A 22,304-nucleotide genomic window follows, 5' to 3' on the forward strand; every position below is an offset into this window, starting at 1 on the left:
TTTTCATCAAAGAAAGCTGACTACAATCTTCAATAAAAACAACAGAATCTGATGGTTTTTCATTTTCCAACATGACTGGAACACGTTTACTGTGCCGTGAAAGTTTCCTTTTTGCAGGAAAAAAGTTTATGCTTACGAATGCTACCAACGGTGGCTTAAAACGCAAACTAACTTTTACTGACTTGGGAAGTACTGAAAAGTAAATGTGCTTCATCATTCTTTACGTGATTGTGCTCTGTTTGTCCACTGAATTCAGACCTATATGACCTGTGACAAAATTATTGAATATTTCAAATCTCTGTGTGTGCATATTTTCGATGGAATTACTTGTATTGTGGATTCAGTGTATGTGATGAGATTCGCAGGTGAGTACATGGTGTTGATACTCTATTCATGCTATACATTAGACAATAAATATATAAACAGTATACATGTATGTGTACCAATTCGTGGTTCTCTAAATAAAGTAAAATATTATATATGCCTTCTCTGTTTTCACAACAGGTGCATTTCCCATTTAATATGCATTGATTTAAGATGGTAGCTGTGCAAGTGAAGCATGTATTTTACTGCCCGCATTTATTACCTACCGCCACCCCCACCCCTCAAATTTTTTGGGGTACATGCATCATTTTCTTCAGCTAACTGACCTGGTTGCTTATAACACAGTTTGGTCTATAAAACAGTTGGGTTCTATGGCTCCTAACTACCATGTTATAGCGGGGTGACACAGTACTAGGTAACAGAAGAAATGTGACATTAACACAGTTGAATTGCAGATCAGTTGTTGTTGTAGGGTTTAACACCATTTTTCAGCACACGATAGGCTATACATGGCAGCCAGTATTAATGGTGGAGGAAGAACTTGGGGAAAACCCCGGAAAGAACCACCGACTCATGAGAAGCTACTGACAAGCTTTCTCACATACCCACATTAGCTGAATTCGAGACTCGAACCCATGCAGACAGAGGTGAGATACCAGTGAGCGCTTTAGACCACTCGGCCACTCGGGGTCCCTGCAGATCTGTAATGATAAATTATGTAGTGCAGCACTTCTCTGTTACATGAAATAACTCAGCATGTCATTATTTGTAAGGGAAGAGTTTGGCAAAATTGTAATATCAACATTGTTTTCAGAAGATAAAATTAATGTATTTCACTGTTTCATAGGTGATCATCTTGGTTGTTAGTTAACTAGCCATAAAGCCAAGTAAGTTTTGGTATGGCCCTGGATAGGCATGGTTCATTCAGTTTAGTTCACCTGGCCAAGGTCAGGTGAGTTTTTGGTATGGTTCTCTATAGTCATGGTTCATTCAACCTTGATTTAGTTCACCTGGCCATAAGGTCAGGTGAGTTTTTGGCATGGTTCTCTATAATCATGGTTCATACAACCTTGAAAAATCTGTAAATTGAGGGGTTGCCTCAACAACTCCTTGAATTTGGAAAGGAGTGGCTTTATCTATGAAAATCCTTGAAATTGTTGGGAAAACTCTTATGAATTTTCCCTGCACACTTATTTTTCTGAATTAATATGATTGAATGAAAAACGTTAGAACTGAATAAAATATTTAATTTCCTAAATTCAGGATTCTTTTGTTTTTGTATTTCCCCCCAAAGTAAGTAAATAAATAAAATGGGATAAAATCATTTGGATCAAATTTCATGAAATATGTTGTTACCAAATGGAATTTGCATCCCTTTGCTGTATTGGTTTTCTAAATAGTTGCATCCCTTTGTTGTAGTGACATGCTAAATAGTTGCATCCATTTACTGTAGTGGCAGCTAAATAGTTGCATGTTGGTTCCTTTGCTTTTTTATATATTTTTGCAGTGATTAATAATGTAACATGGAGAGAATTCAAATTTGGCAAGAAAAATACTCTTTGAAAACTTTTTGAAAAGCAATTTTCAGGGATGGTGCAAATCATGATAACAGCTGTAGATCACAAGCCATCCATAGAGAATCTCTTGGCATTTACTATTTTGAACTTATCCTGAAACTGGTGCCACCTTGTGTGTGTTGCAAGCCATCCAAACTGTATCTGAAAAATATTTGCTATTTTCATCTTCTAAACAACTACTGAAGCAATTTCAAATGTTATGGTATGTGAATGTAAAGACCATACAGAGTTTTGCAGATATTTAAAATGGTCATCAGTTTTAAAAAATAGACTGATTTTGAAACAGTTTATAAATAACTTCTCAGAAGTGAAGGTGTTATTCTTATTGTCAGTTAAGAACAGACTGACTTTGAAACAGTTTATAAATAACTTCTCAAAAGAACGACACTGCATACCACCAGATGAGTTTTGTGGCAACATCATAGTGCATTCACAATGGTGTGTGCAGTTCAACCCTGCATACAGCCAGGTCTAGTTTCAAGGCAACAACAAGTGATTTCAGATGATATTCGTTAATTCTTTATTACAGGATAATGTCAAAGCAGTCTGTGGGGTAATGTGGCCACAAAACGGGCCCTTGGGATACTCTCACAGACTGCATAAGTGCTCAAAGTGCACACAGAAAAATCGATGTACATTTTGTGAATAATGGTCTTATATCAAGGAATGAGGAACATTTCCTCCCCTTCTTCCTCAGACTTTTCTGGAATCTCTTCCAAGTCTCACTTGTTAGGACAAAATCTTTGGCAGCTGGTGAAGTCCCTCCAGAAGGAATGTCTAGATGTTAGAGAAGTTCTTGTAGGGAAATGATGAACATTTCTTATTGTCTCTATTAGTGTGCCTGTCTGAGGTAGTGAGTTGCTCCCTCCCATTGAGGGAGGTAGAGCACTGTATTAGCAGGTTGCACCTGCCAGTTTGGGAGATGAAGCACCACAATAACTTGTAGCACCCTCCCATAAAGGCAGATGGCCCAGCTTTGTCTGGGCAGGTATTGGACAAACCCGTCAACAACTTGTTTTCCTGAACCACTTAGTAGAAGTTTGTCAGGTTTGAAAGAAATCATTCTAGCATCAAAACCTTTCAAGTGCTCTCAGAAACTGTTTACAAAACTTTTGACAAAACTGATCAGAATTGAAATCCTCACATCCAACTTTTTATAATTTAATTTTTATTTGGAATCTGTCCTTAAAATTGGCCACCATAGCAGCTGATAGCAGAAGTTAGAATAATATTTTTATTTAAATCCTTTCAAGAATTGCTCATCAGAATTTTGACCAGATTTGATATAGAGCTTGGTACCATCTTGGTATTTTAATGTTTTACCAATGACACCAGTTTAGCTTCAAATATGACTGCCATTATAAAAAAGTAGGCAAGTTTGTAATGGACATCATTTAAAGAACTACTGAACAGGGCTTTACCACATAAACAGAAAGCCATCAGACATTATGCCTTTAAAGAACTACTGAACAGGGCTTTACCACATAAACAAAAAGCCATCAGACATTATGCCTTTAAAGAACTACTGAACAGGGCTTTACCACATAAACAGAAAGCCATCAGACATTATGCCTTTAAAATTTGTTGCAAATGATAGTTATCTGCATTAAAAAAAGTTGCATTTACCTACAATAGAGAAACCGTCCAGCAAACATTTCCCACAAAAGCACACAAGGGAATAGGCTAGCGTTTTACAAAAAAACATCAAACTTAACCAAGTGGGCAAATCAGGCATACTTGTTCCCCTTGTCTTGTTTAAAATTTGTATTTTGCACTCTTCTAGGCTGCTTCCATTCCTGACTATCGAGGACCAAATGGTGTATGGACTCTCCTTCAGAAAGGAGAAAAGCTAGAGTAAGTACAGCTGATTGAAAAGGCCAGCAGTGGTGTCAGCTTTTATGATGCTAACTCGAAGCTTATATTTATCATTCAAGCCATGATTTATCACTATGATTAAAATCAAAATATTTTTATTAATAATTAAATATGACAAATGCCAATATGAGGTCATTTTCTGTGTCCTTTTGATTAATTTAATTAACTCTAGAGTTAACATGCCCTATTCACAAAATTGGATCTCAGGCCATGGGACAATGTGGGTGTAAATTTTGATTAATTTAATCAAAATAACAGCTTTCCAACTGAATGTGAAGGAAAAAAATGGTGCTACTACGAATAACTCCCAAACTTGAAACTCAATGCTTTTTTTAATAGGTTGTTACTGGACAGGGGATTCCTAAGGTCATCAGAACAGGAACTTATATCTGTGCCTCTCTGATACACTTATTGATTAAGTAGATCATGTATTTAACTGGATTGATGATTTATTTTTCTTACACTGTTGCCAGGAGCATATTCTTTCCAAACAATAAAGAACTGATTGTTATATCTTTTAAATTTGACTTGTAATCTTCAAAAATTATGATTAATTTTTTTAAACAGAAGAAGTATGTTTCCTGTTTTTTTTATAGCTGTACTGGTCATTGATGAGAAGAGCTTATGGGATGCATGGTCTTTTTTTCTGTTACCCATTGTCTGTCCATTACCACAAATTTTTTATTGCTCCTTCACCTAATTGTAGGATTACCATGAAAAATTTACACCCATCCACATTGTCCTATGGCCTAAGATCCAATTTTGTGAATAGGGCATGTTAACTCTGGAGTTCCTGCCTCCATGTTCCCATATTTTTGTTGTGACATAAAAAAAATGGCCTTGGAATTGGGGGGGGGGGAGGGGGCTACCATTTTTACATTATACCTACTGTTTTTGTTTGCTGTTTTGAGCCCATGCTCATGAGGATGTCACAGAATTGTATTTTTACAATACAGTCCTGCCACTCACTTTCTTTGAAGTGATTAGTAATTTTATTTTTTTATCTTTTCATTCATGTGTTGATACTATTGGTCGAAGAAAGATGCAAACAGAACCTTGTCATAGAAGTAGAAAGAATATACTACTAACAGAATGTTTTCATCTGTTGATTACATCAGTCAGATATTGTCTTACCTGTGTGTACAAAAATGCGTTTAGCTGTACAGTAACAAGGTAACTGTATTAGTTACAGATGAAATGAAGTATTTGTAAAGTGAGCCAGGACCCTCTCAAGTCCAGCAGACAACTGTGGTTTTACTCTAAAACATTTGGTTGGTGCCATCATTGACTTTTTTTATATACAGACACATGACAATCTTTTAATGTTCATTTAAGGTATGTGCAAGGTTTCTTTTGGAGTTGGTGCTATTAAGTAGGGCATAAAAAAAAAAAATAAGGATCCAAATATAAAAGTCATCAAGTTTAGTTTTTCAGAGAGTGTGTCAGTGTCTTGTCTTTATCAAATACATTATCAGATCTGTCCAATGTTATACAGACAAAGGGAAGTGACTCTTGCATGTTATCACCCCTCTCTACCTGCTAGGTGCCACCATAATACCTGAATGTGCCAGCTTTTACATTTTCTGCCATATACTAAGATGTCCTCCAGATAATTCAGTTAAATTCTGTACCAATTATAACTTAAATTGGATCATCTGCCTTTATTTTTCAGTGATCCAGTAATTCAAAATGCTGTTTTTTATGATGCATATAACATTTTGTAAGATCCGATAAATTTATCAGTAATTTTTTGATTATTGTACCATTTGTTATTGTCACATGATTTTGGTTTTTAACGTTCAATTTCACAAGAAGAAATTTTCAGTCTCAATACTTATAAACTGTTATTCTTGTAAGTCATTTTGATAATGCAGTTTAATGTGCACTCCTTTGTCCCTCTTCATCATTACGGAGATGACAGATGAGTGCAAGAAGTTTAACCAAATTTAAGGTTGTGGGGGATAGGCATGAGATATGTCTACACATACAATTGCTGATGGAATTCATGTGTACTTGGTTCATTGTTTTGAAAAAGCAGCTTAAGTGCCACAAAAAAGAGTGCGTTTGTCTAAACCTCATGTCCGATTCATTGATTAGTCTCATGGAAGATGTCAGTATGCCCCCTCCACTTCTCATGCAGATGCAGAAACAGCACCAGAACATATTACATCCATGATTGCAGTAGAATTGTAGGTGATATCTCCACCACCCATGAAGATGCAGAATAGTGGCACTATATAATATATCTATGAATACAGTAGAAACCATTGATTGGTCTCTAGGGTGATGTCAAGATTCACAATCCACCCCCATTGAAGATGTAACATAGTGCTTAAATATTCTGTATATGTGACTACAGTAGACTTGTTGAATAGACTCATGGGTGATGTGAAGATACCCTCACCCCCCCCCCCCCCCAATGCAGATGCAGAAATAATGCCAGAACACACTGTATCTGTGAATGCAAGAGAAAGCACAGGTGATTCCAATCAAGTCTTGGAATCACATATGATTAACTTGATGCAAAAGGCTTTGTTGTTGATGTGTCTGTGAGTAGAATCAGACTTTGTATATTATAATCCAACTGGAGATAAACCTAGGACCATGCCAATTAATGCATGATGGATCAAAAACAGATATGCCCATGATTACATGAACGCTTGCAGTCTTTTACCCTGTCTGTGCACAAAAACACTAAAAGAACCAGCCAGACATGAAGATTTGCAATTTGACCAGTATGGTAAGGACAGATGGTCTGTATCAGTAAGGTATGGATGGATTGGTTCGTACTGACCATACCACATGAGCCAGCTGGACCACAAAAGAAAAAATCTTCTTTGGTACGCTGTTCCAGTGTGGCCACCATGGTGGCTTTTTCGAAAATCTTATTATTGCTAAAACATATCAGATGTTTTCAACAGTAAGCAGATAAAATGAAGAAAAGGAAGAACCCAGGAAAACCCCGGAAAGAACCACCGACTCACCAGAAGCTACTGGCTAGGGCTGTCAAGGGGTACTCGGGTGCCCAGGTACCCGACCGTATTGAAAAACCCGGGTATTGAAACGTAAACGCGGGTACCCATAAAAAAAAATCGCCACACTCGCCAACCACTTCAAACAGGTGTGACAGCTATGGCTTTAATTAGAAACCAGATCCCTGCTTAATATAAATAAACAATACATCAGAGAGTCTGTTTGGATTAATAAAATTCATTGGCATTGTGCAACAGGACAAACCGTTATCCCCGAGGCATTATATACCAAGGTTAAAACATAGCATTGTTCTACAGGTAATAAACCTCTTTGTAGACGATAACTATTGATTGTGGGTGCTAAATGATCGGTACATTGCGTGCTCTTTTAATGAAATCCAGATGGATACCTTTGATTTCCGAACACACATGTCGAAGAAATCCCACAATTTATATTATGAACAATTATCACCTAGACATCTTGAAATCTTCGTACACACACACACAGACACAAAGACGGTTTTAACGCATTACTCTTGACATGTGGTAAAGCTGCTTTACACGCATGCGTGGGTAATTCAAATCTGCGGTCAAAAGCCGATGAATAAACATGGTCTGTTCTAACAAGGACTTATACTTTAAAAAAAGGTGAGTGTTCTAAAGGATTTAACGCGGCTGATCACAGTGATCATTAAAAGTTGGATTATACCTACCATCTGTGTACAAAGGTCATTCTAAATAAATTTATTAATTAATAGCGTGCGGTCAGATCATTCGCAGCTACATCGGTGCGGACGCATCAGACCAAGTAGTGCATTACACGGTTAGCCCCTATCGCCATATAAAATATTAAAGAAATGGGGATAACAATTAGTTGGTCTACGGTTGTACATGTCATTCATGTGCTAACGGGTACCCGTTAAATTTCGCAATGGGTACCCGGGTTGGTTTTTCGTGATTTTTGACAGCCCTACTACTGGCAAGGTTTCTTACATACCCACATTGGCAGAGACAGAGACTTGACCACTTTAGACCACTGGGCCCTCTAGCTTGACTGATTGTCACAAATTTAACTTTAGTCATTGGATTAAAATGTTTAATTTTTATTACGCTATAAAATGTAAGGTGCTGATATCCACATTTGTTAAATTTTGTTTTAGCTAAGCATAAATGAATGCCGTTTAAAATCCATTTAAGCTAATTTGACCTTTTTTTCCAGGCCACAAGATTTGAGTGATGCAGAGCCTACAATCACACATATGTGTATCAACCAACTTTACAGGAAAGGGCATGTAAGAAAATATAGTTCCAAGCATAAATTTGCTTTTGAAAAAAGAAAATTCAGATGAATGTGGCTTTATTTATACACATACATCAGTGTGTTAATGAAAGTATCTAACTGAATTATTTCAGTAATGCGTCTTTATGAGCCAGCTGATTCAGAATTTCTCTTGATGGAACTTTTTATTGGCAAGTGTGTAGAATTTTTACAAATTTCCCTCCTTTAGAAAACAGTATCATGAAAATATCACTTTTTCCACAATTTTGCTTCATTTTTTTTACAACCAGGTCAATTTTCTGTTACTTTTATATTATACTCCTTTGAACCAGATTAAACTTTAATTTTAAATATGTGTTACAAATGTAGCCAACATTAGGTCACTTTGGTAGGGTTTTCATGCTCTGAGATGGATAAGCTTACTGGATTAGAATAATGACACCTTATTTAATCTAATAATTATCATTGATTGCCAGCCATTATCTATAATACTTATTGTTCACTATCCATAATACTTATTCTCCTCTATCCATACTAATTTTTGTCCAATATCTATAATACTTATTGCCAACTAACCATAATGCTTATTGTCCACTATCCATAATACTTAACCTAAGGATTGCAGAGAAACCTATTTACAAGTTCAGATTTCTCCATTAAATACATTCCCAAATCAGATCACATTAGGAATATTAGCCTTCTACCTTGCAAATCCAGCATCTTTTTCCCTCTATCTCATACAGATGAAGGGCAATAATTCTTGCCCATTACCTCCCTTTGCTGCTGCCATGTATTGCCAGTTTATAGTTTTGCTGCTGTACTGATAAAATCATGCAGTTTACATCTGACAACCCAAGTAATTTTTGTGTTGAAATTGGACCATCCAACATTCCTTTTGGATTTATTGTGTGGAATAATCATTTTGTATACGTCATTTTGACAGTTTTTGCCAGATTTTCAGTGATTTTGTCACCTTTATAGATCTCTTCTATTTAAGACCATGTTACATCATGCTGTTGTTGACCTCATGTTGTCATTTATGAGTTAGCTTGACTTTTGCCTATTTTTGCTTAACCCATTTGTAACAGAGATAAGATTGGAGAGTTTATAATATGCTGCATTGTTAATTTATGCTTGGTTTTCCTTATTTGGTGTTGTTTTGATAGAAATTTGATAGAATCTATTTTCACTTTTCCATTAGTAATGAGAGTGATTTAGGGAGCTAGTAATATACATCAGTACTAATTTATGCTTTATATTTCTTGTGTCATTTCGGTGGGAATGTCATCCAAATGCATAAAGTGCAAAGCAAGGGAGGGCAAACACAACTCCTGTATTGTATGCACAAAATGTACATCATCGATGCCATACAGCATATGTAATACATGGTCAGAGGTAGTTGGGGCTTTATGGTCCAGAAGGCAGCAAAAGGGAAGGAATGATGGACTAAGTCAAGGAATGAAAACATCGTATTTCCAGTACACATCCCAAGTCAGCCTCCATTGCAAGTCTTGTTGGGCTCACTGGGGTCCCTCTCCTCGCAAAAAGTTTGTCATTTGCTACTGTCAGCCATGGTCACAGGGGAGGAGGAGGATGTGGAAAGGGTACAACCTTGATGTGGAAAGGGTACAACCTTGAGGATGTGGAAAGGGTACAGCCTTGAACAGATGTGTCGTCTGGTCCAGGAGATGATGACACTACTCTTGACATCAGAACAAGTTTTATCCCTTTTCCCCTCATTTACTTCCACACATTTTTTTATGTCTTATTTGGGGAAGTATTCCCCCAATTTTAGGCAGCCCATTGGATGTCCAAGCATTGCCTTTCCATTGGATCCAATTCAGAATACTGTGACACTGGTACTGGCCATCCTGCCATCCCATCATGGGGACCTTTTCATGCTGGAGATTTCATTGAAAAGTCTGTCCTTCCAGGTACCCATGATAGCCAGACTGTCTTCTATACTTCCAGCATCTGGGCTAACCATATGCCAGACAAACCAGTGGGCAGTTTTGGTAATGCCAGACTATAGAATATCCACTGCTTATCCAAATGGGAGAGTTTGTGACGTTGTAAAAGACAACCAGTTGGAGTCATTGATGCATGTTTTATAAAGAGCTGCAAGTGGACCAAGAAAGTGTGACTAAGCTCCGTCAAATCAACCATATTCAGATCTGACCATGGAACAGAGTTACTTAAGTTTTAAAGCCACCGTTGAGGAAATTTATCAATTGTTGGCCACTTTAGAATGCCCTCCAATCCCTGCCACTACTCAAGACTATAAAGATAAAGCATCAGTAGATTTCAGAGGAAGAGACAAAGTCCTTTTGAAACTTCCCCAGTTGGCAAAAATTAAGGAGATCAATGACTGGCTTTCAGGTAGAATTGATGATACAGGATATTCATGGGCTTTCTTCTCAGAAAGCCAAATTCCAGTGACATTCTCCTCTTATTGGTATAAAACTCAGACGCCTTTAGTACTGTTCTCCCAGCCCTCGACAATAATTTAGCAGCCATTCACATGTCTGCTTCACAAGTGCACAGAAATGTATTCCATGCCATGTCCAAGCTAGTTCGGAGTGTTGTCACAACATCCTCAGTGTTAGATTTGGCCTCATTAGCAATCTTCAAACTGGAGGAATCCAACAAGAGCCACACTCAGGAGGTGACAGACAGAATTGCTAGGGTCATTAACTGAGCAGCTCACCATACCATAGCCAATGCTTTGATAACTTAACCCAACTTTGACCTGATACAACAAGGTAAATGTCTGTGACCCACGTCACTCAAACCTCATCATACCCTCACTTTATGGACAACCCTGTTTGGGTCACCTTTGCTTTTTGCAGGAAAAATCAAGGAAGTTTGGAGGCAGGCTTCTCAGGAACTGCCCTGCAAAACACTGCTCAACCTACACAGGCATTTGGAAACACTGAGCCCCCCTCCCCTCCAGTGCAAATGGACATTAAGCGGCCTCGGAACAATAGATCTCAGATATGCACTAATGTCAATCCCAACCCAATGCCAGGAGACAAGTCTGACCAGTGTAGGAGTCAATTATACAGAGGTGGTAAGAAACTAAATTTCTTCACCTTCAGGCCTCCTAATCATAAATGTTAGCCTACCCTCCCCACTGCATGCAGATAGCCTACCTGTGGGCAGCCAAAACCTGCAATTACAGCTCACTGGATCTCCATATTTCTTCAGACTTATTGGGTGACACATGTCATTTTGGAGCGGATTTGAGCTTCATTTAACCAACCCTGTCCTCTTTCCTCCTCCCCTCTTCATAGACATATCATCAGGTTCAGAGAAGGATGCCTTTCTACAACAGGAGATACAGTCACTGATAAAAAAATCAGGGAGTGAAGATTGTGCAAAGATCACAATCTCCAGGGTTTTATTCAAGGCTGTTTCTTATTTGGAAATTGAACGGCAAGTTGAGGCCCAACATCGATTTGAGTTGCCTCAACCAGTTCGAGATGAAGACAGCAAGATCAATCCATCTCTCCATCCGACGGTACAAGTATGCAAACAGTCTTGATGTGATACATATTTTCACATCCCTATCCATCTGGTATCACTGAAATTTCTCTGTTTTGCTTACTGCAGTGCAGTTTTACTATTCAGAGTCCTTCCTTTTGACCTCAACATTGCCCTTGGGCTTTCACCAATGTTATGGATTGCTTTGTCATCAATGTTCTGATTGCCGTCATCTGTAATGACAGCATTGTACCTGGACAACATCCTTTGGAACCACATGTTAAGTTTTGTGATACTCCACGGCAGGAACCTTCTTTTAGATAATCTAGGCTTTCTAGTGAACTGAGAAAATTCAGATCTCAGTGCATCCTAGAATTTTGTCCATCTGGGTTTGGAGTTTTTTACCAGTGTGAATATGGTGCTGGTTCTTTATGTTCGTATAATCAGAATCATTGAACTCACTGAGTCAGTTTCCAACAGGACCTGGATTTCAGTGAGGGAGTTCTTGCATTTCCTTGGATTATTCAACGTGGCAGTGGAGTTGATTCCAGTTGGCCATCTTTTTTTGTGCCCCTAAAAATTGATGTTGCTAGCACGGTGGCACCCCTTTTCAAGTCCCCTCCATAAAACAGCCATGATCATGTCTGATGATCATTCCTGCATCTGTGGTGCAACCCAAGCTGGCTGTCTATGATGATCCCTTTGAAAAAAAACCAAGCAGAAATAATGGTATGTGCCAACACCATTATGTAAGGTTGGTGGGCCCACCTTTTGCTGGACTTCACTACTGCCATTGGTATGTATGAGCCAGCTGCCTCTAGACATCAGTCTTCTTGAAATGAACTCTGCCTTTCACTCCAGGAACGATTGACTCTCAGGCAAAATGGTCCTCATTATGTCCAACAGCACTGTGGTGGTGGTGACATATCTCTTCTAAAAGGGGCACCAAATCACCTGTCCTTTGTGTTCTGATCTGGCTTTTTCTACGTTGGTGTAACAATCTCCATATCATTGTACAAATCAGTCACATTCCCAGCAGACTCAATGTCTTCATCCACACTATCTAGGAAAGATCAAATTCTTTACATGGAATGGTCTCTATCAATCAGTCTTGATCTGTGCACTTTGGGGGCATCTGATGATTGACCTTTTTGCGTCTAGGTGGTATCACAAGTTACCCACCTTTGTCTCTCCAGTCCCAGATCAAGAAGCTTGGGCCGTGGATATTCTGCCAATCGGTTGGGAGGGGTTGTGGGCACTTGATCAAGTGATCGATATGCCCAGAAAGATTCTGGCCAACCCAAATCTTCTCAAGCAACCATGCTTACGGGTGTTATATCCCAGCCCTTAATGTCTTCTTCTCCATTCTTTGCTCTTATCAGGGCAGCTCTTTATCTATATGAGATAGATAGAACAAGGCATTTTTAATCTATTAGTGGGCTGGATTTGTGAGATAGTAGGCTAATATTCCTAATGTAATATGATTGGTGAAGTATTCTTGGAGAAACATTATTTACTTGGTTAGAGCATCTGCCTCGATTGCAGGAGGTTGTGGGTTCGAACCCCTTCTGAGTCATACCAGAGACTTATAAAAATGGTACTTACAACTACCTTGCTTGGCACTCTGCATTAAGAGGTTAGTGTTAGTATGGTTGGCATGGTGCCAGGATAATGTGTCTGGGTGGGATAACATGCTACATGTCTGTGGCATGATGTCCCAGTGATAGACATCATTATAAACTGCCACACCACAGATATCATAGCAATATATTAAAAATCCAAATCACGCACACACACATGCTTTTCAAATAAAGCCAAATAATTATTTACCATTATGCATAGCTGCCATGTGTCCCGTTTTTTCCCGTATTTGTCCTGTATTTTGGACCTGAATATGGGTGTGTTTTTTTTTTATACAAAAAATACATTTTTTAATTTTAAAAGATAATAAAAAGTTTCCATTTAGAATGGGTACTCGGTTTCATTCTGATAGAAATGTATTGCATGTATATATAAATACAGTTCTACAATATGATTAGTTTATTCGAAATTGAGGCTTCCATGCCTGTCTATGTCCGCCATATTGGATTTCACAAACAGTATCTATCACTGTATCTATAAATTTGTAATATTCAACTTTGAATCGTGTTGAATAGGAAAGCAGAATATTTAGAATTTTCTCCAGGAAAGACACGAAAACCAAACTCGAATGACAATTGTGCCGGTTTGTTTAGATTTGTGAAACCATCTAGTAAAGGAGAAAACTTTGCATTTTGCAAATTGTGTAATGTGATTTCGCTATTGGGCATGGAGGCACCCATGAAATACAAGAGCACGAAAAAGCTAATAAATATCAGCTTCTGCTTCATCATACACAACTCAGCCTAAACTTATGACATATAAAAAAACCCGAGATAACCTTGATGTAATTCGATTGAAATTCGGTTTACTAAATTTCTTTTAGAAATGAACCTTCATCTTACAATTACTGATGTTGCTGGCACATTATTTTGCACACGTCTTCCAGATAGTAAAATCACAAAGGATTACTCGTGTAAAAAAATGAAAACAGTTCAGTAAAAAAATCACACTGAATTCAGATCATCATTGAAAGATGGGACATTGGAATCCATAATGACTGAAAAATAAAATAAAAGGTGGTGTGGAAAAGGCTTATAAAAAGAGTCTGTGCCTGAGTGTCAGAATGGAACAGGGTGCCCAATCAGAAGGTGCAAGAGTGCAACACATGCATCTTTGACATTAAGTAATTAAGGAAGGTAATGTCCTACTTTATGGATAGCTGTTGATGTTGTTAAAAGTTACTTATGCATTAATATTTGAAAAATCAGTACTGTTCCTGAAAATCAGTAATTTTGTCATAAGCAGTATTTTTGTACCCTAGGGTTTGCAGCTCTGCATTTTGGCAGTAATTCATGCAATTTTTTCATGTTTATAACAAAATCCTGCTTTCCAAAATAAATTTCACTCATCATGTATGATGTGTTATAAACAGGACCAATTCTAATTTTTATTTGGCATTGCATCTGTAGACCTTATCTATAATTAAAGATATTTGGCTCATCATACAAGGTCAAAGTTCAAGTTCACAGTGAATCTAAAAAATTGGTTTGCACATGATACCTTGAGTTCTTTCACATACTTTGTCCAAGCTTTATGGGTGGCTTGCATTTGACAAAAAAATGATGTCTATTAATGTTCATGTCAAAAAGTCAAAAGTCATGGTCACAGAAGAAGTGACACAGTTTCCACAAAAGTAAGTTTTGTGCCTCATGTCTTGACTAAACTTTGTAGATAGTGTGCATTTTAGACAAGAAGGACACTTATTGGTTTTGGGGTTAAAACCAAAGGTCATAGATACTCCAAAAAGATAAATAGTTTCTACAGAATAACTTAAGTCCTATGTTATAAACCATGAGTAGACTATGTGGATAGTGTAGATTTGAGACAAGGAAGGCACCTATCACTTTTGGAGGTCAATGGGTCAAATATGTAGGTTATTGAGACTGAAAGGAGGAAAAAGATTTCCGTAAAATAACTTGAGTTATGTATCTTTTACTTTGACAAAATTTTGTGGATGTCTTGCATTTAAAACAAGGAAAATACCTATTGATTCAGATTCTAAAGATCATGTATGCAACCTATGAAAGAATGTTTGATATAAAATGAAGTATAATAATACTGTTTACCACATGGTGTGTGTATAAGGTTTGAGAATTAGTGGTAACCAATTTAAAAAAATTTTTGATGAGTTGACCAAAAAATGCACATATTTAGTAAGCTACCTAAACAGTTGTATGAACAGATTTAAAATGTGCATAAAGTTTCTCACTCTCAGCCTTTTCTTCAAAAACAATCTTTAAAAAATTATTGAAACATTTTAGAAGATCTGCCTCAGTTAAAGAATTTACTAGCCATTTTAGCTCTAGTTTATGGTACTCGTGTTTTCCAGGTTAAACATGTTGTCTCCCAAAACTGTGATGGCCTGCATCTTAGGAGTGGTTTACCTCGCAGAATTCTCTCAGAGGTTCATGGCAATATGTATATTGAGGTAAGCTATGAATAGAATAGTCTTAAGAAATTTTGTTTTAGTTCTTGTAATCAGATGCATACATGCCAACCATTACACTTTTGGCATAATTGTTACATTTTTTTTCACTCATTATGCATTACACTAGACTGTGTATGTATTATGCCTTTTTTAATACGTTTAAAAAACAATTAAAATAAAGCAATAAAAAGTTTGAGAATATTCTTAAAAAGGTGACTGCTTTGTGAGAATAGAGTAAAAGTACTTTCCTTTTTTGCTATTTATAGCAACTGTAAATGACCCGTTTCCAAGAAAACAGACAGGTTTCTTCAATGTGAACTTTGCCTCACACGTTCATTTCATTGATAAGCTGGTTAAGTTGTGAACCAGTCTGTACTTTTAAAGAAAATGGCATCAGATGTTAAGTGAAATGCTTTACGGTGTGAGTTGTGAATGTTATGTGGCAAAAAATGTTGGAGCAGATTGATCTTTTCAAACTTCAAAACATGTCAGATCAGAAAAAATGACAAATAACACTGCTTTACAAACTTTAAAGGAAATATACAGGGGAGTAATGTAATACCGCAGTCTGAGCACCTGACCTCATAATAATGTTTGGGTATATTTTGTGCTTGCATTCTGGTTCTAATTCATATGGATGTTGTCCTTTGTGTTGAGAATTTTGACCAGCTGCAGAACCAGGTTAGTAGTAAAACTGTATCTTATTTATACATGCTTAATTTGTACATGTAATATAGAGATTACACTTATTTGCCACTTCTGATTGCAATAATTATGATTATACACCACTCCCTCAATAACTTGTACACATCGGGGTCCAGAAACATCGACCGCACTATAAGTGAGGTGCGAGTTATCGAGGGACCTATAAAATAAGCCCAAAACCAATAAAGTGATCGACGACATAAAGGATAAATGGGGGTGGGGTAGCAGATTATAGTGTTGAATACTCACTTTATAATCGTGCTGAGATTAACTGTGAATAAATATCTCTTTATAACGGTGTACTTTGTTTATTATTTCCTCATAGAGCAACATTAATTTCAGAATAAATTACAGTATATTGAGGGATCATCGAAAACATTATTTCACTTGGTTTCCGTTCGCTTAACATGTGTACCACTTCACACATTGTGTACTACATCACTAATTTTTATGTTGAATTGGATACATTCTAGTTTTATTGTTTGATCCAAATTAGATGTTTTTTATATATACAAAAGATCGACTCTTTTCGAGAAACAGTGTCGATCGAATGATAGATAGATTTGATTGCGATAGAAGTAAAATGGAAAACAAAAAACAAGGGTTAATCAGTACTAACATGAATTTAATGGGTCTACAGATTTAAAACAATGTAAATTAGAAGAAGTTAATACTTGCCGTTTGTGCCATGCTTGACAAATATCAATTCACTTTTTGAAAAAATCAGTTAATTTGTTTGTGTTACTCCTTGGTTTCTCCGCCGCCGAGCAAAATCCCTCAGATTTCTCAACTGCATGAGCTTTACGTAGTCAACATTTTGGGTCTCCAGCCACCTTAAGGCAATATCAAAAGATTTGATTGCTTCCTGTGCAGAGGGGGGAGGTTGTGCAACATCTGCGTCTGCATCACTTTCAACACTTGTGGTACTCCAGTTAGAATCGTCTTCTGCTGCAAATTAATTATTGTTTCATCTGACATGTATTCGGCTGTGGGGCAATCATTGTCAGCACAAATCCATTCCTCCATATCATCAAGAGAAACGCCCATCTCAGGACCATGAGTCTGTAAGAATTTCTCCCAAACAGCCTTGGCATTAATGACATCAGTTTCACTGAAACCTTCAGAGTCACTATCATCGTCGCTGTCTCTGTTACTGTTTTGCTTTACGTCAAAGGCAGCTCCAAGACCCTTAATCCAGCACCCCAGGTCTCTTGTAACCGATTTTTTAATGCAACAAACACTTCCCCAAGTTGTTGATCAAAACAAAGCCAGCATGTAATTAGGTTTTCACAGAAGTACTCATGGGTTTCAATGTGACGGTCGATTGACTCTTTTCATGTTTTCAGTGAACAGAATATGTTGCGATTATAATGTTTACAGTGAAACGGAATTAAAGGATTAGAACGTGACTTTCACACAGGAAGACGTTTAATTGGTGTTTTTCATTATCTGTTGCCACCTGTTAGCATTTACCAGAAGTTTTCATTGATCGCTATTTCACCAGACTGTTTATTTTCAGTATACTGTCAACTATTTATCATAAAAATTTACATAATATATGATATCTTTAAACAGAGGTCTCGCTAGGATTTTAAAACTGAGTCTTTCTGCCTCTGAATTCAATCACTAAATATCAGTACATTTTCTCACCCAGCCACCAGTCAGAGCCTTTGAACTAGCCGCCTAGCTGTTGTATCATGTTCTTTTTTTATGTACTCTTATAGAATGGCAACATGTATGTACATCAAGGAGTCTTTCAGTCACCGAATTCTGTCATTGTAAATATCAGCACAGCTAACTGATCAACACATTTTCCCACAAAGCAGGTGGCTGAAACAGGTCTGGCAAATCTTTGAATTTTCCCGCGTACAGAGGACTCCCACCTCAGTGATTTTCTGCATCCCAGATAAAAAATTGGCGTCCAAATACGCATAATTAAGCGTTTTCGAGATCTCTGAATTTAATTCTTATTTAGAACTTGCAAATTTCAAAATATGGAATCTATTTTTATGGGCATTAATCACCATTTTCGATGATAAAACGAGCAATGTATCAAGGTTTAATTTACCAATTCTTATCGTAAATTTTTCATGTTCAGCATATTTTAAAGATATTTTAAATACATTTTCTCTGGAAAAAATTGGGAGCCAAGACCGACACCTCATTATAAGCGGGATCGCGAGTTATCGAGGGAGCGGTGTACCTCTTCAGGGTTTGGCATGTATGCAGATGCCTCATGATAATTTCTATAAAACTGCAGTTTTAGATGATGTCTCAAAGATTGAAATGAATTATTATGTATGGCCTGCTGAATACGCTAGTGACAGTTTATGCTTTTTCCTAGTTGCTCGTTTCCGAGCTGTTGGTGAGGAAATTAACTTTTTAGATGATAGGACAGAACACTTTGATATTGTTCAAAGAAATGTTAAACTTTGATCAAGATCAGATGAGGGGCCCCGAATGGTCTAAAGCGCTCTCCATTACGGATCACTGCCATCTCACTTCTGTCTGCGTGGGTTCGAGTCTTGGATTCAGCCAATGTGGGTATGTGAGAAAGCTTGCCAGTAGTTTCTCGTGGATCGGTGGTTCTTTCCGGGGTTTTCCTGGGTTCTTCCTCCACCATTTTTACTGGCCGCCATGTATAGCCTATCGTGTGCTGAAAAATGGCATTAAACCCTACAACAACAAAAGATCAGATGTTGTAGAGGTTTCTCTAAAACAATGTCTCAGAATATTCAGGCACATATAAGTATTATCCATGCATTATTATGCAGGAGTATCAAAGTTGAATCAGACACATTTGCTCACATTCATATCAAAAATGCATTAGTATGCAGGAGTATCAAAGTTGAATCAGACACAGTCACTCACATTCATATTGACAATGCATTAGTATGCAGGAGTATCAAAGTTGAATCAGACACAGTCGCTCACATTCATATTGACAATGGTTTAGATGCTCAAATTAGTACCTTGTGGTGGGGGGAACTTCAACTGCAGTGATATTGCTATTGATAAAGCAAAAAACATTACTGACTGATTTGGATTTAGATGTTGAATATCTTACTAAAGATTTTCAAGATTCAAAAACATAGATGATAAGGAATGTAGAGTACCAAGCATTAGGACTAGCATGGGAAGTTGCTGGAACACCAGAGTATGCCTTATTTTGGACTGCATTAGAACACTATTTAAGAAAATCTTGACTCTTGGTTGGAAACAATCAGATCTGTTGACCAACTATTTACTAAATTTCTACAAAGATCAGGAATGGTTGATGCTTCTGGAACTGTAACCAGTATTCAAGAGATTGTAGAAGGTATTCTTTTGAGAGTAGCAGGTAGACCTAACAACCAGCATTACGGTACCTTGTGTAACTATTGAAAACCCCAAAATTATTGGTATTGATGCAACAGAAAAGTTTGTGGGAATGCTTGTTGTCCATCATCATCTGTTAGTACAAGTTTGATTTTGATACGCCTGCTAAGCTAACTGGAGGATTGCCATGAAATTTTATACACACATTCCGTTGAAAGTCTAGTTGGTTCTAAATGAAAATGGTGTCATTCAGACATCCAGTATGACTGAAAATTTAGTTATAACTACTTTTCTTGAATGGATGGTCATATCATGGGATGTTCTCCTTTGAATACATTTCCCAATTACATTAACATAAAAAATATAAACCTGCTACTTTCCAAATTTGGCCCTACTAAAAGACAACAATTCATCTTAATTGTCTATCTTGTAGACAAAAGTGCAAAAAAAATCCTTCCTTAACTTTCTTTTGTCACCACTAGGTGTTGCCAGTTTTTAAATTTTGCTTCCATACAACAACATAGTAGATGATACCTCCCTGTTAAATCCAAGTCAAAATGTGTTAAATTCAAACCATCCATGCAGGCTTTTGGATTTAGTTGGATTAATATTCATTCATAAATAGTAGTATATATTGTTTTTGAAATTTTGTGAATATTTATTCAATTTGTCACCTGCTCTGGCTTGATCCACATGGTACAAGACGCTATTATTGGTACATGTTTTCATTTAAATTTTTGTGCACATTTATTTGCCTTTTTGTCACTCGCTATGTTAATAAGGGTATTTAGCATATTATGAAAATATTGATGTTTTAATTTATCTATTGTTGCAGTTATTTTATCATTTCAGTGAAATACATTTACTAAATGCAGCAAATGCCAAAAACATTAAAGCATGGGAAGACGTGAGTTGTGCCTGGTGTGTACCAAATGCCAAAACATTAAAGCATGGGAAGACATGAGTTGTGCCTGGTGTGTACCAAATGCACATCTTCTTCCCTTGCAGCATGTGTAATTTTTGTTCCATGGCGACCTGGTCTGCAGTACTTGATAAAATCAATAAAAGGCAAGGAGGAAAATCACCAGATACAGAATCTGGTGTTAGCCTTGTTGAGGACAATACTGTGGCCCTTTTCCCCTTAAAAAAAAAAAAGTTGGACAGACACCCCTGCCACTGTAACTTTGGCAGATTTGGGTGAATCATAAAGGCATTTTACCACTGCGGTTAGATACACCAGCCTTTGAGCAACATATGTGTTAGCTTGTGCAGGAGATGGCATCACAGTTCCTTAAATCATGGCAACTTTTTCCTCTCTTTCCCTCTCATGCCCACCGATTTTTCAGATACATTGGGGGAGTGATCCCCAATATTTAGGCAACCCAGTATGCATAAGTTCCCCCACATGTCTGAGTATGGCATTTAGGTCTGTAAGGCCTGCGCATGGGATATTTTTTGGATCCAGTGAATGCATCATACAGTATGATATCATCATCCAGAGCCATGCCTGCCCAGCCCAGCTCAGCCCAGCCTCAATTACAGGGATCTTTGTGATAGATCCATCTATTTAGTCATGCATATGACTTCTTCTATTTATTATTACAAGAATGTTAGTGATAGAGCTATCTTTATAACCAGGATGATGACTACACATGGATATAATAACAGGGCCTTTAGTGAAAAGTCCATCCATCTGTCCATCCAGCTATGCTCACAGCATGACCAGACTGGCATTCACAAGGTCAGAAACTGTGCCAACCATTTCCCTGCCTACCAACAGTACATCCTTGTGACTGCTTTTCTAGTCACCAAAAATCAAGGAGATTAATGATAGGCTGTTTAAATGAATCTATTTCCTCAGATAAGTCCAAGTCTTTCTTTTCTGAGAGCTAAGTACCAGCAACATTTTGATTGCACTGGTACAAGAAAATGTCACACCCAACCTGAACTCCCAACATTAGATAAAAATTTATCGGTAGTTAACATGTCTCTCCCACTTATTTATAGTATAAGAATGTTTCTTGCCACACTGAAGCTGGTTTTGAACATTGTCATCATGTCTTCAGTGTTGGATTTGGCCTCATTGGCTATTTTTTGACCAGTGGAAAAATTAGCCAACTAGCATGCTTGTGAGTTGACAGCACAAATCGCTCAGGTCATTAACAGAGCAGCTTGCCATCCAATGGCAATTACTTTGAATGTCTCTGCCAGCCTTTACTTTATACATTTTGATGCATATTTGCGCAACATGTTGCAAGAGCCACATTACACTCAGGCTTTGCAATAACTCCAAGTTCAGAGGCAAAGAGCAAAAGGACTACCCCTCCAACTTGTCTACTCCACCTGTATTCAGGTTTAAAACCTACTGCCCATGTCAAAGTGGTGGAATGATAGGTGAGCCTAGCATAAGGGATCTTTTATGTCCCAAATGGGACATTCAGATCTCAATCTTATACCAGTAGACAACCTCCCCCAATCGAGGAAGCACTTTTTACAGAGGATGTAAGAAACCAAGTTTGTCCACCTGCAAGTCTCTTGCCTTCCACTGCTAATTTAACACCCCACCATCTGCAGACAGTCCTTCATTGGGCACCAGACGTCTGCAGTTCTGATCATGTTGGATCAACCTATTTCCAGAAAACAAATGGGTACTCGAAGTTGTTTTGGAGGGGCTTCAGATTTTGTTTATCCATCCCAAACCA

At 37.5% G+C, this 22,304-nt stretch overlaps 1 protein-coding gene across 1 annotated transcript in view; it reads left to right on the forward strand.

Annotated features, from left to right (window-relative positions):
* LOC149803311 (uncharacterized) overlaps window positions 1-22,304 on the forward strand; it is a 71,399-nt gene that overhangs the window by 12,144 nt on the left and 36,951 nt on the right. Inside the window, exons 4-6 of the mRNA XM_089953009.1 lie at window positions 3,685-3,755; window positions 7,968-8,040; window positions 15,481-15,579. Of these exons, the coding sequence (XP_089809135.1) occupies window positions 3,685-3,755; window positions 7,968-8,040; window positions 15,481-15,579 (243 nt within the window). The remainder of the gene's footprint in view (window positions 1-3,684; window positions 3,756-7,967; window positions 8,041-15,480; window positions 15,580-22,304) is intronic.

Source organism: Sinohyriopsis cumingii, chromosome 3 (assembly GCF_028554795.1).
Source record: "Sinohyriopsis cumingii isolate HCF-2022 chromosome 3, ASM2855479v2, whole genome shotgun sequence".
In the NCBI taxonomy this organism is placed as follows: Eukaryota; Metazoa; Mollusca; class Bivalvia; order Unionida; family Unionidae; genus Sinohyriopsis; species Sinohyriopsis cumingii.